This window comes from Serinus canaria, chromosome 25 (assembly GCF_022539315.1).
Source record: "Serinus canaria isolate serCan28SL12 chromosome 25, serCan2020, whole genome shotgun sequence".
NCBI lineage: Eukaryota > Metazoa > Chordata > Aves > Passeriformes > Fringillidae > Serinus > Serinus canaria.
Genome location: NC_066338.1, coordinates 8979967 through 8993807, shown reverse-complemented (window position 1 = coordinate 8993807; position 13841 = coordinate 8979967). Strand labels below are relative to the sequence as shown.

Below are 13841 nucleotides of genomic sequence, written 5' to 3'. Positions count from 1 at the left end.
GGGACAAGGACCGTGAATGGGACAGGAATACATAGAAGGACCTGGAATAGAACCGGGGAAGGGGAATAATGGAATGGGACACGGAGCGACCAGAGCGAGAATATGGGATGGGGATTAGGGAGATGGGATCAGGATTGGAAATGGGAAGAGGGGTGTGAGACTGGGACTATGGGAATGGGACAGGGAATAAAGAAATGCAAAACTGGGAATACAGGAACAGAACAGGGGATATGGGACAAGGAATATGGGAATGGCAACCAGGTAGAGAACATGGGACGGGGAATGAGATTCGGACTGGGATGAGAGCAGGACAAGACGAGCATGCTGACATGGGAATGGGTGGTGAGCAAGTGGGGTGACAGCAGGAAGAGGAGAATCCTGGACAGGGGACATCAGGAAGCGAGACAGGGGAACCCCTGGGCAGGGGGTCCTCGATCAGCTGCACCAGAACTTTTGCCAGGGTCTCCAAGTGCAGCCAGATCTGCTTGGCCTCGGGTGCCCAAAGGCCTGAGCAACCCCCAAGTCCCTCCCAGGAACCCTCAAGTCCCTTGACCCAGCATCCCCTACATCCCCTGGATCCCCCATGGCCCAATCATTGTCTTACTTCAACGTCTTTATTTTCACCCTGGTTTTGGTTGTTTGGAAAAGACAAAGAGAAATGAAAAGAAAATCTAGGCCATAGGAAACCAGGAGGATGTGGAGCCCCCCAGGCAGGTGTCTTCCCAACACGTATCACTGGTACCATGGATCACCAGCAGGGCTCTGCCCAGCAGGGCTCACTGGGGATCATCCTGTGAGGATCCTCCCTTGGGGGATGGAGCTGGAGCAGTACACAGAGCTCTTCCCACACTCGGGGAACTCACAGGGCTGCACCTTAGTGCTGCCTCCGCTGGTGTTGGGTCAAGTGAGAGCTCCTGCTGAAGCTCTTCCCACACTGCCCACACTTGTAGGGCCTCTCCCCAGTGTGGATGCGCCGGTGGCTGATGAGAGCAGTGTTCTGCTTGAAGCCCTTCCCGCAGTCAGGGCAGCGGAAAGGTCTCTCCTCTGTGTGAATGCGCTGGTGCAGGAGGAGAGAGGAGCTGGTCTGAAACCTCTTCCTGCATTCCTCACACTCGTAGGGCCTCTCTCCTGTGTGGTTCCTCTTGTGGCGGGTCAGGCTGGAGCTTGTGCTGAAGCTCTTCCCACACTGGGGACACTCAAAGGGTCGTTCCCCTGTGTGTCTCCTGTGGTGGATAATGAGGGTGGAGATCACTGCGAAGCTTTTCCCACACTCGGGACACTCGTAGGGCCTCTCCCCGGTGTGGATCCGCCGGTGGGTGACAAGGCTAGACTTGAACCTGAAGCCCTTCTTGCATTTGGCACAGCGGAAGGGCTTCTCCTCTGAGTGAATGCGCTGGTGCCTGAGGAGACAGGAGCTGGTCTGAAACCTCTTCCTGCATTGATCACACTCATAGGGCCGTTCCCCGGTGTGGATTATCTGGTGTTTGATCAGGCAGGAGCTTCGGCTGAAGCTCTTCCCACAATGCCCACACTCATAGGGCCGTTCCCCGGTGTGGTTCCTCTTATGGGCAATCAGGTAGGAGCTCTGGCTGAATCCCTTCCCACACTCGGGACACTCGTAGGGCCTCTCCCCATTGTGGATGCGCTGGTGGCTGGCAAGTTCAGATTTGCTCTTGAAGCCCTTCCCACAGTCGGGGCAGAGGAAGGGCCTCTCCTCTGTGTGAATCTGCTGGTGCCTGAGGAGATGGGAGCTGGTCTGAAACCTCTTCCTGCACTGATCACACTCGTAGCGCCTCTCCCCGGTGTGGGTCCTCTGGTGGCCAATGAGGTTAGATTTGTGGCTGAAGCTCTTCCCACACTCCCCACACTCGTAGGGCCGTTCCCCTGTGTGGATTCTGCAATGGGAGCTGAGTTGGCATCTCCACCTGAAGCTCTTCCCACATTCCAAGCACTTGTGGGGCTTCTTCCCATCATGAAGCTTCTCATGGACTCCCAGCTCCGAGCTCTGGTCACCTGCCCTGCCCAGGCTGGGTCTTTCCCCCTCAGATCCCTGCGATCTGCGTTTGCAGCCCCTCCTCGTGCGGGATCTCCAGGGCTTTTCCTCCCTGTTGGGTTCCTGCGCCGTGGAGCCGCTCAAAACAGCCTCTGCCACCAGGTTCTGCCCCGGGGATTTGTCCTCCCTGGACTCCATGCTCAGCTCCTGCTCTGGGGGAGGAAGGACAAGGAGAGGATGGGATTTGCCTCTGTGCCACAGGGAAGGGCAAGGAGATGCCCCAGTGCATCCCTGGCAGGAGAGCTTTGGCAGCAGGGTTGCCCTGCATCAGGAGGCCGTGCTGGGCTGGGAGATGGAGCAGGAGAGAGGGGGAAAGGGGCACTGACTTCTTCCTCCTCACCTGCCTGGGGCTTCTGGGCCATCTTCCTCTTCCTTGCAGCACCCTCCTTTTTCATCCTGCCAAGGTTTGGGAAATCCTGGTTTGGGGGGAAAACAAGGCTTACCGAGTAGGATTTGCTGGTCCTTCTGCCCAAGTGCCGCTGGAGAAGTCAGCGTCCTTTTCAGCCTCGGGGAACCAGAGCCTGCTCATCCCCAGCCTCCTCCACCCCTCCAGGCAGCCGGTTTGTCCCCCGACTCCGGGATCACCCCTCTGCGCTCTCTCCGCTCCGGGGCTCCCGCGTTTCCCCCCCGGCTCTCCCGGGGATCCCCAAACCCAATATCCATCCCCCTTGTGCCCGCCGGTACCGGGCGATCGCCACGTGGGACCTCCCCCAAGATCCCTGCAGGGGCATTTCCGGCTCAGCTTTCGGGTCCAGCGAGATCCAAACGCCCGGTGTCCCGCAAAAAATACCCTCCCAGCGGTCCCCCGCATGGATGTGGGGCGAGCTCGCCTTCCCCGCTCACCTGTGACTCCTGGATGGGGCGATGCAGCAGGAGCCGGGAGAACTGCAGCCTGAGCGGGGAAAGCGCGTGGGATTGGGGCTCCTCCCGCTCCTCCTCTTCCTCCCGCTCCTCCTCCGCTCCCAGCCCGGCCCGGGCAGTACCGACACTCAAAAGCAGCCGCGCTGTGCCCTGCGGGGGGGTTCCAAAGCCGCCCCCTCTCGCGCGGCACTGGGAGTGATCCTGAGAGCACCGGGAATGATAGTAAGAACAACGGGAGGGAATTGGGAGCGCTGTCCCTGCCAGTGCCGCTCTTACTGGGAGCGCTGGGAGGGAACTGGGAGCAAACAGCGCCCGGAGGCGGCTGCAGACTGCGGTGAGCGGGGCCAAACCGAAGGGCGTGGTTATTCAAATGAAGGAGCGATCGCGCGCTGGGATTGGTGGGCGGGAGCAGGGCGGGGTTTGCTCAGTTACGAGAGGGCCCGGGGTGGGGGGGGAGCGGAGCGATGGCGGCTGGAACTGGGAATGGGACTCAAAATAATAGAGAGGCACCAAGACTGCAAGTGGGGACATGGACTGCGAATAAGCAATTGCGAATGGGATCAGGAATGGGGACAAGGACCGGGAACGGGACAGGGAATACAGAGAAGGACCTGGAATGGAACCGGAATGGGGAATATTGGAATGGGACACAGAATTTGAAAACGGCAATCAGAGCGAGAATATGGGATGGGGATTAGGGAGATGGGATCAGGATTGGAAATGGGAATAGGGGTGTGCAACTGGGACTATAGGAATGGGACAAGGAATAAAGAAATGCAGGACTGGGAATAAGGGAACAGGACAGGGAATATGGGAATGGCAACCAGGTAGAGAACATGGGAAGGGAAATGAGACTGGGAATGAAGTTCGGACTGGGTTTGGAGCAGGACGAGACAAGCTTGCTGATCTGGGAATCTGTGGAGGGATAGAATGTAGGAAAATAGTGCAGAGGGTAGTCTCACCCCTGAGGAGTTGCAGCTGCGCTGGTTGCCTGGGGTTGGGAACAGACCTGCCCTTGATGGGCCACAGCTGTGTCCAATAAGAGTGCTACAAAAGAGGGTGAGCTATTTGAGGGAGAGTTGGGGTTAGCTGTGCTGGGAAGATGGATGGAGCTTATTGGTTGTGCTGTGAAGGAGTCAGTGCTGTGAGGAGCTTCCCATGAAAAATCACCGAGAAGGTATAGGACTTAAAATATGATGACAACAGGAGTTGTTGGCGAGCAAGTGGGGTGACAGTAGGGAGAAGGGAATCCTGGACAGGGGACACCAGGAAGCGGGACAGGGTGACAGTTCCAGGGCTGAAGCTCTTCCCACAATGCCCACACTCATAGGGCCGTTCCCCGGTGTGGTTCCTCTTATGAACAATCAGGTAGGAGCTCTGGCTGAATCCCTTCCCACACTCGGGACACTCGTAGGGCCTCTCCCCATTGTGGATGTGCTGGTGGCTGGCAAGTTCAGATTTGCCCTTGAAGCCCTTCCCACAGTCGGGGCAGAGGAAGGGCCTCTCCTCTGTGTGAATCTGCTGGTGCCTGAGGAGATGGGAGCTGGTCTGAAACCTCTTCCTGCACTGATCACACTCGTAGCCCTCTCCCCAGTGTGGGTCCTCTGGTGGCCAATGAGGTTAGATTTGTGGCTGAAGCTCTTCCCACACTCCCCACACTCGTAGGGCCGTTCCCCTGTGTGGATTCTGCAATGGGAGCTGAGTTGGCATCTCCACCTGAAGCTCTTCCCACATTCCAAGCACTTGTGGGGCTTCTTCCCATCATGAAGCTTCTCATGGACTCCCAGCTCTGAACTCTGGCCACCTGCCCTGCCCAGGCTGGGTCTTTCCCCCTCAGATCCCTGCGATCTGCGTTTGCAGCCCCTCCTCGTGCGGGATCTCCAGGACTTTTCCTCCCCGTTGGGTTCCTGTGCCGTGGAGCCGCTCAAAACAGCCTCTTCCACCAGGTTCTGCCCCGGGGATTTGTCCTCCCTGGACTCCATGCTCAGCTCCTGCTCTGGGGGAGGAAGGACAAGGAGAGGATGGGATTTGCCTCTGTGCCACAGGGAAGGGCAAGGAGATGTCCCAGTGCATCCCCGGCAGGAGAGCTTTGGCAGCAGGGCTGTCCTGTAGCCGGGGGCTGTGCTGGGCTGGGAGATGGAGCAGGAGAGAGGGGGAAAGGGGCACTGACTTCTTCCTCCTCACCTGCCTGGTGCTCCTGTGCCATGTTCCTCTTCCTCACAGCCTCTGCCTTCTCCATCAGGCCAAGGTTTGGGAATGGGAAATCCTGGTTTGTGGGAAAACAAGCTGTGAGAGCTGGGTATTCCCCTTGCCCAAGCTCATCTCTAGAAGTCACCGGACCTTTTGTGTCCATAAAAACCTTCAGACCACCAAGATTTGTCTGAAAGACCTCTCACAACTACCAATATTGGGCCCCCCAAGACTTAAATGGCTCATGATCATCCCAAAAAATCCTTTCCAGGAGTCCACCCTCTCTGGTCTCTTCCCTTTGGACTTCTGGGCGTCCTGCATGTATTGAGGGTTCTCCACTCCGGGGTGCCCACCCTTTCCAGGCTGTCATGGGAATCCCTAGGGTCCCCCCTCTCTGCTCTTCTGACCTTGGGCTTCTGGGGCTCCCCCTTCTCTGTGCTGCTGGGGGTTCCCTGGCTCCCCCTCTCTGGGCTCCCACTTAGCGATGCCGGGACCCTTGGGGTCCCAGTGCTCCCCAGCCTGACTCTGCTCCAGGCTGTGGGGAGCTCCAGGGCTTCCCCCTCTCCTGGATGTTCCCCTCTCCAGGCTGACTCCTGGGCGTCTCCTCTCTCTGGGCTGCACACTTTGGTGTCCCAGTGTTCTGCCTTCTCCTGCCCTCCCCTGTGATAAAACAACCTCCCGGGACATCCCCAAAATCTTTCCAAAGGCCATTTGTGCTCAGCTTTGGAGTCCTTCGAGCTCCAAAACTCCCCTGGCCACCCTAAAAATACCCTCCCACAGAGCCCCCATGATATTTGCGTGAGCTCCCCCTCCACAGTCACCCGAGATTTGGGGGGGGAATGCCCCAGGGGCCGGGAGGGCTGCGGACGCAGCGAGGGCTGGACCGGGTAGTTCCTCCGATTCCATTTCCCACTCTTCCTCTTCTTCCTGTATCCCAGCTTTTCCTCCCACTCCTCCTCTTCCTGTTCCTCCTCCACGCCTCCTCCTTCTCCTTCTCTTATTTCCTCCAGCCTTTGTCCTGCTGCTTCTCCATCACCGCTCCACCATCCCATTCCTCCTGCCCCGTTCCCGCAGCCCTCGCAGCCTGCGGCATGAGCGGGGATGGAGCCGGGACAGGTCGGGATGGGCAGCGCGGGGCTCTCGGCTGCTCCCAGCCGCTGCGGGTGGGGGGAACCCGGCCCGGGCCAAAGGAGAGGCAAACTGGGCAAACTGGGGGCTGCACATCCAAACTGGGCCTTGCTGGGGACCCTGCCTGGGCACTGCCAGCCCTTGCGGGTCCTCTCGGGAGATCCAGGAGGGGGGAACGCAGAGAGGGCTGGGGGATCCCAGGAGTGGCATCACTGGGAGAGACTGGGCTGTACTGGGATCATACTGGGATCATTTTGGGAGTGAGTAGGAGCCTGCAGGGGCAATTGAGGCTATGTTGGGGGCAAATGGGATATACTGGGCATGACTGGGATGCTTCTGAGAGTAACTGGGATCATGCTGTGAGCAACTGGGAGGAACTGGGAGTGACTAGCTGCATGCTGGAGGTGATTGGAAGCAACTGGGCTTATACTGGGATCAACTGGCATCATACTGGAGGTAACTTGGTTCATACTGGCAGTGAGTGTGACTGCTGAGGCTGACTGAGAGTGGCTTTGAGAAACAGGATCATACTGGAAGGAACAGGGAGTAATTGGGAATATGCTGGAAGGAACTGGGGTACACTGGGAGATATTGGGAGAGACTGGAATGAAAATGAGGGTGAAATAGAGCAACTGGAACCATGTGAGGCCCAACTGGCAGTGACTGTGAGCACACTGGGAGCACACTTGGATCATATTGGGAGTGACTGGACTAGTATGGGGAGTGTAGTATGTAGTAGAGATAATTCATGCTGTGTATTTATATAAAATATTGTGAGATCCAAGATATGTCTTTGACCACCCTGGCTGGGAGCAGAGTCGTATTTCTATTCTGCTAGTTCCCAGACCGTTAAGACCTTTAATGTAAGAATGAAACCTTCCCGGACCATGAGGGCCGATTTCCCAGGAATGTCTGAGCCCTTCACGAGAACTTGCACCTGGAGAAATTGCATTACCAGCTCAAGCACCGGCAGTACTCGGTTACATGTGAGAGAAAGCTGTTCTGAAGAAATCCAGACAGCCACCCGAACCTCTGGACCGGCTTTTGTACACTTCTGCATCTCTATAGTCCCATTTATACATGTGAAGGGACACCAAAGAACCTTCCATCATTTCTGCCTTATATCCCCTTTAATTTATCCCAGTTAAAGGGGATATAAGCCAGCTGCATGAAGCAGTCGGGGTGAACTGCTAAAGAGATGCTGGCACTCTGTCAGTCGGATCCAGGTTCACCCAGCACCAGCTTCAGGGGTTGACGCTGCCTTGGCTGTAGTGGTTTTTCAAAATTCTAGTTTGTTGTCGAGCTAATAAATCTTTGTTAATTTTTTTTAAGAAATTTGGTTGCCGATCTGATCATTTATAACAGGAGTACCTTGTGGGAGCTCAGCACATCACTCCTGATGTCCAGAGCTACCGAGAGAACCCTTGGGGGGGCTCGGGGGTCCTGGAATGTTGCCAGAAGCACTTGGTGGCTTGATTTTGATCCATCTAGGGATGTGCCACCTGTGTATGAGGAGATGAAACCTGTGAGAATCACTCGGGTGTGAACGGTGAAGGGAAGACATAATTATAGGGTAAATCACAGATTTTGGGGTTTTGGTACAGAGGGGTTGTGGAGACAAGATGGAGGAATCAGGGCATGTCACAAGACTCTTCTTTCTTCTTCTTGTCATCCATCTTCTGTGGTGGTGTGGGCACTTGTGGATTGGGCTGGGGTGAGGGTGTACTTGGTGACGAGGGTGATAGATATTGGGGATAAAAAGTAAATCTGATATCCGTAGTTTTTGTTATAAAAGATGTGCCCGCCTTGGGGGAAGGTCAGAGTGCCTTTGGCTGCCGTGCTGGTCAGATCCCAGTCGGGCAGAGAAGGGACTTGGTGACTGGGAGTAACTGGGAGCAAATGGCATCATACTGGGACTGACTGGGTTGATCTAGCTGGGGGCAGCTGGGACCATACTGGGAGAGATTGAAAGCAACTAGGATTATTCTGGGACCGTGCTGGTACATGACTAGGATCATACTGGAGCTTACTGGGCTCATATTGGTGTTGAAAGGGATCAATTGGGATCACACTTTGGGCTCCTGGGAGCAGCAGAGAGAAACTGGGATCATGCTGCAAACAAATTGGCGTAACTGGGAAGGACTGGATGCATGCTGGAAGCAACTGGGATGTTGTGGGCATGACTGGGATCATACTGGGATAACTAACACCTTACTGGGGCCACTGGGAATGACTACAGACATGCTGAGGGCAACTGGGATATACTGGGAGTGTCTGTAACCATACTGGGGTGACTGGAAGCTGCTGGGAACAGCTGGGCCCATGCTGAGTGAGACTGGGATCCTACTGAGGGTGACTGGGATCCTACTGGGATTGACCGGGAGTGGCTGTGAGCAAGTGGAATCATGCTGAAAGCAACCAGGAGGAAGTGGGAGTGACTGGGAGCATGCTGGGGGTGACTGGGATCTACTGGGAGAGACAGGGAGTCATGGAAGCTACTGGGGTCATGCTGGCATTGACAGGGAGCCACTGGGATCACACTGGGGGCCACTGGCATCATAATGGGAGTGAGTGAGATTAGACTGGGAGTGACTGGGATCATACTGGGATCATACTGGGAGTGGCTACAATCATACTGGGACTATAGTGGGGGTCAATGGACCCTGACTGGGGTTACTGGGAGCTACCAGGCCTACACAATGGGAGAAACTGGGAATGATAGGATGCATGATGGTGACAACTGGGATGTACTGGGAGTGACTGGGGACAACTGAACCACGCTGAGGTAACTGGGAGTTCTTGGGAATGATTACGAATTCGTGGCAACTGGGATATACTGGGAGTGTCTGTAAGCATACTGGAGTGACTGTGACCACACAGGGGGTGACTGGGATTAACTGGGATTTAATCCACTCCACTGGGGACAACTGGGAGTGATCCCCCTGTTCCCCTCCAGCCTTCCCTCGGGAACTGTCGCATCTCCCAACCTGCGCCGCTGGGATCTGCCCAGAGCAGCGGGATGGCTCCAGGGCTGGGGCTGGGGGTGCTCCTGGGGGTCAGGGGGGAGTGGGACCCCTGGCACTGGGACCCTGAACCACCATTCCTGGCACTGGAACACCTCTGCTCCCCTTATCCTGCACAGGGACCCCCCTGGATCCCCCATTTCTCGGACATCAGGACTCTCTGGTTGCCTTTTCCCAGCCATCCCATGGCTCCCAGCCTCCAGGCTTCCCATGTGCCTGACCCTGGGATGCCCTGGAATGTCTTGGACCCCCATTCCTGCCTTTCCCAGCCCCCAGCCCCACCTTTCTGCAAAACCAGAGAACCCTGGAACTCCCTGTTCCCAAATATTCCAGGTTTCCCCACCCTGTTACTCCCCTTTTCTGGGAAACCCTGGACTCCCCTTTCCTGGGCTCAAGGCCCCCCTGGAACTCCCTTCTGCCTCTCCCAGTCCCTGCCCCCCATTTCTGTGACCCTAAGTCCCCCCTGCACCCCCATTCCTGAGACCCGAGATGCCCTTTTACCCCTCTGCCTGGCACTGAGACCCCTCTGCCCCCCCGTTCCTGATTTGCCTGGCACTGAGACCCCTCTGCACCCCCTCATCAGGCACCAACTCAGCCTTTCCCCAGCCCCCGCCTCTTCCAGCCCCCTGCCCCACCCTTTTCCCTGACCTGGGACCCCTGGGCCCCTATTCCTGCATTTCTCAGCCCCCAGCCCTTCCTTTCCTCACACAGAAGAGCCCTGGCACCCCTTTTCCTGGGCACAGGACAGCCCATCCCATGTCTCCCAGTCCCTGCACCCCCTTTCCTTGGCTCTGAGCCCCTGAACCTCCTTCTCAGCTCTCCCAGTTCCTTGACCAGCTGAGTGCCCTGGATCCCCAAACTCTCACTTTCAGACCCCCAGATCTCCGTGTCCCCCCAGTTCTGCACTCCCTGCAGTGCCTGGAAGTGGCGCTGTCGGAGCCCGGCCCGAGGGTCCCCCAGTCCTTGATTGGGGGGGACGTGGACGGGACCCCCTGGGAGCGCTGGGGCAGCGAGCGGGGCCGGATGGAGCTGCAGACACAGGGGAGGGTGGGGGGAGCTGAGCTGGGATATTGGGATAGCCAGATGTGGGATATTGGGATAGCCAGGGCTGGGATATTGGGATAGCCAGATGTGGGATATTGGGATAGCCAGGGCTGGGATATTGGGATAGCCAGATGTGGGATATTGGAATAGCCAGCCCTGGGATATTGGGATAGCCAGATGTGGGATATTGGGATAGGCAGATGAGGGATATTGGGATAGGCAGAGCTGGGATACTGGGATAGCCAGGGCTGGGATATTGGGACAGACAGAGCTGGGATATTGGGATAGGCAGAGCTGGGATACTGGGATAGCCAGCCCTGGGATATTGGGATAGCCAGGGCTGGGATATTGGGATAGGCAGATGAGGGATATTGGAATAGCCAGCCCTGGGATATGGGGATAGGCAGATGTGGGATATTGGGATAGCCAGGGCTGGGATATTGGGATAGCCAGGGCTGGGATATTGGAATAGCCAGCCCTGGGATATTAGGATAGCCAGCCCTGGGATATGGGGATAGGCAGATGAGGGATATTGGGATAGGCAGCCCTGGGATATTGGGATAGGCAGCCCTGGGATATTGGCATAGCCAGCCCTGGGATATTGGGATAGCCAGCCCTGGGATATTGGGATAGCCAGCCCTGGGATATTGGGATAGCCAGCCCTGGGATACTGGGATAGCCAGCCCTGGGATATTGGGATAGCCAGCCCTGGGATATTGGGATAGGCAGCCCTGGGATATTGGGATAGGCAGATGAGGGATATTGGGATATCCAGCCCCAGCTCAAGGACAGGAACCAGCACGGAGCCGACAGTGCCCTGGAGACGGGGCTGGAACAACCAGAGCAGGGGGAGCTGGGGGAGCCGGGGGCTGGACTGGGATCTGTGGGGCTGAGGGAATGTCTGGGAATGGGATGGGACCTGTGGGGCTGGCATGAGAATCCAGGGAGCTCCAAGGGGCTCTGTGGGGCTGGGACACGACCCAATGGCTTTGTTCTCTCCTCGTTCCCAGGTCTCCCCACACTGCAGGTGGTTTCCAGCTGTGCCCTCCTGTCCCACGGAATATCCATGGATCCCGCTGGTATGGCTACGAGGGGTGGGATTTAATCTCCTTCCAGCTGGGATCCAGGAGCTTTGCAGTGTCTGACAGTGCCACCTGGATCAGCCAGAGGTGCTGGGAATCCAAAGGGGTCACGGTGGAACAGATGAATCATTACCTGGGACACACCTGCGTGGAAGAGCTCCCAAATGGAGCTCTGTGGTTGGAGGCTCTGGAGCACAGAAGTGGGTGTGGGAGGGGAATTCCTATGGGAATGGGGGATTCAGGAATGGGAGACTTGGAATGCAGAAATTCCCATGGAATTTCCATGGCTGAATCTCACTTTCATCCCAGTCAGGTGAGAATTCCATGGATGGATCCCTCCCAACCCACTGCCATGAGAATTCCATGGGGAAATGATTTGAATTGATGACCAATGCAATGCCAGCAGTGCAATGAGACGTAATCCCTGCTGGGATTCCATGGGACATGGATGCCAATCCTTTGCCCAGGCCTGCTCTGCTGTGCCCGTGGCAGCACCAGGGGAGTGTCCTGTCCCTGCCCTGAGCCCAGCACGAGCCTTTCCTTGGCTGTTCTGTGCCCTGCCCGGGGCAGGAGGGCACTGCCGGGGTGGCTTTGGTGACCCTGGGCACCTGGCCAGGCTGCAGCTGCTGCAGGGGCCCCTGGGGAATGTTCCAGAGCAAAGCAAACAGCAGTTCCTGGAGGGGATTCTGCCCCTGGGCCTGTGCTGGGAGCCCGAGGGCAACAGCCCAAAGTGCTGGAGCTCAGTGTCCCTCAGCCAGGCCGTGTTCCCTGGCTGTGCCCTGTCCCTCAGCTGTCCCCTGTCCCTCAGCTCTGTAGGGCCAGGGGAGCAGCAGGACCTGGGGCAACCCTCAGGAGAAAATCCTGAGCCCCAGCTGGGCCAGTTCTCCCCAGGTCACTCTCAGTCACCCCACTATGATCCCAGCATGGTCCCAGGGCTTTCCATTCACCCCTAGTATAGTTCCAGCCACTCCCAGCATGGTCCCAGTCACCCCCAGATACTCACAGTATTATTCCAGTAACTTCCTTAATGGTTCCTCTGTGATCCCAGTCACTCCCCATCACTCCCAGTATATCCCAGGTCCCCCAGTGTGTCTCCTCTCACTCCCAGTAGCTTCCAGCATGATTCCAGTTGCTCATAGTCATCCCAGTCACCTCCAGTGTGATTCCTATCATTCCCTGTATATCCTAGTTGCCCTCAGCCTGCTCCTAGTCACTTCCAGTATGATCCCAGTATGACCTCAGTTGCTCTCAGTTGCCCCTAGCATAGATGCAGTCATTCCAAGTATGATCCCAGTAGGACCCCAATCTCCCTGAGCATGGTCCCAGTCAATCCCAGTTGCCCCCAGGGTAGACCCAGTCACTACCAGACTGGTCCCACTATGATCCCTGTTGCCCAAGCTCTGGTCCTGCTGGTTCCCAGTGTGCCCTGATCCTGCTCCCAGTGGGTCCCAGTCCTGGTGTATCCCGGTGTATCCCGGTGTATCCCGGTGTATCCCAGTGTGTCTCTGTATCCCTGTGTCCCAGTCCATGCCAGTACCTTCCCAGCAGCCGCCGCAGAGTTTGAGCGCAGGTCCAGCAGGGAAGGCCGAGGAGGGTCCCGGGAGATCCCAGGAGGGGATCCCGGGGAATTCCCTGGAATTCCCCTGAGCTCCCTCAGGCACTTTCGCTTTCGTTCCCTGCTCTGCGCCGCCGCAATCTGCCCAGCAACTGATGACGTCACAGAAATCGCAGTATACTATTGGTGGGCAAGAAGGAGCAACAACAATGGTGGCTCTGGGGGTGGGGCCGTAGCGGGCTCCAGCGCTGGGGCTGGGGGCGCTCTTGGAGGGGCTCGTAGGGGGCCGGGGAGAGGTGAGGGGGACCCTCGACACCCGGAATTCCCCGAACCGCAATTTCCGGGCACTGGGAACTCCCTGAACTTCCATTTCCTAGTACTAGAACACCATCCACCCCCATTCCTGGATACCGTGACCTCCCTGAATCCCCTTCCCCAGCACCAGAAGCCCCCATGTTCCTTATCTCCCGGGATCTCCCTGAATCCCCCTGAACCACCATTCCTGGGTATTATGACTCACTGCACCCCCCTACCCAGCACCAGGACCCCCTGTTACTCATTATCAGGCACGTGTACATCCCTGAACCCCCATTTCTGGGCATCAGCACCTCTCTGAACCTCCATTTGTAGGCACCAGGACCCCTCTGAACCCCCATTTCCAGGAAGGGGATTTCCCTGAACCCACGTTTCCCATTCAGGAAACACCCTGATCCACTATTTCTTTGCCACAGGACACCCCTGGAACTCAATTTCCAGGCCAGGGATCCCCCTGTCCCCTCTGTTCCCTGATAACACGACCACTTATCTTGGTTTGAAAAGACAGGTGTCTGCTGAGGAAGGCAGGAGCCTCCCCTGAAATGGAAGATGGAAATCCCTCGGCTCCAAATTGTTATAATTTTGAAATT

At 56.9% G+C, this 13841-nt stretch overlaps 1 protein-coding gene across 1 annotated transcript in view; it reads right to left on the bottom strand.

Annotated features, from left to right (window-relative positions):
- Nucleotides 1–611: 611 nt before the first annotated feature.
- LOC127059077 (zinc finger protein 646-like) overlaps nucleotides 612–13841 on the bottom strand; it is a 69210-nt gene continuing 55980 nt past the window's right edge. Inside the window, 8 exon segments of the mRNA XM_050984777.1 lie at nucleotides 612–2205; nucleotides 2394–2469; nucleotides 2897–3280; nucleotides 4031–4497; nucleotides 4500–4910; nucleotides 5099–5180; nucleotides 7604–7734; nucleotides 12919–13309. Of these exon segments, the coding sequence (XP_050840734.1) occupies nucleotides 875–2205; nucleotides 2394–2469; nucleotides 2897–3280; nucleotides 4031–4497; nucleotides 4500–4910; nucleotides 5099–5180; nucleotides 7604–7734; nucleotides 12919–13309 (3273 nt within the window). The 3' untranslated portion in view covers nucleotides 612–874.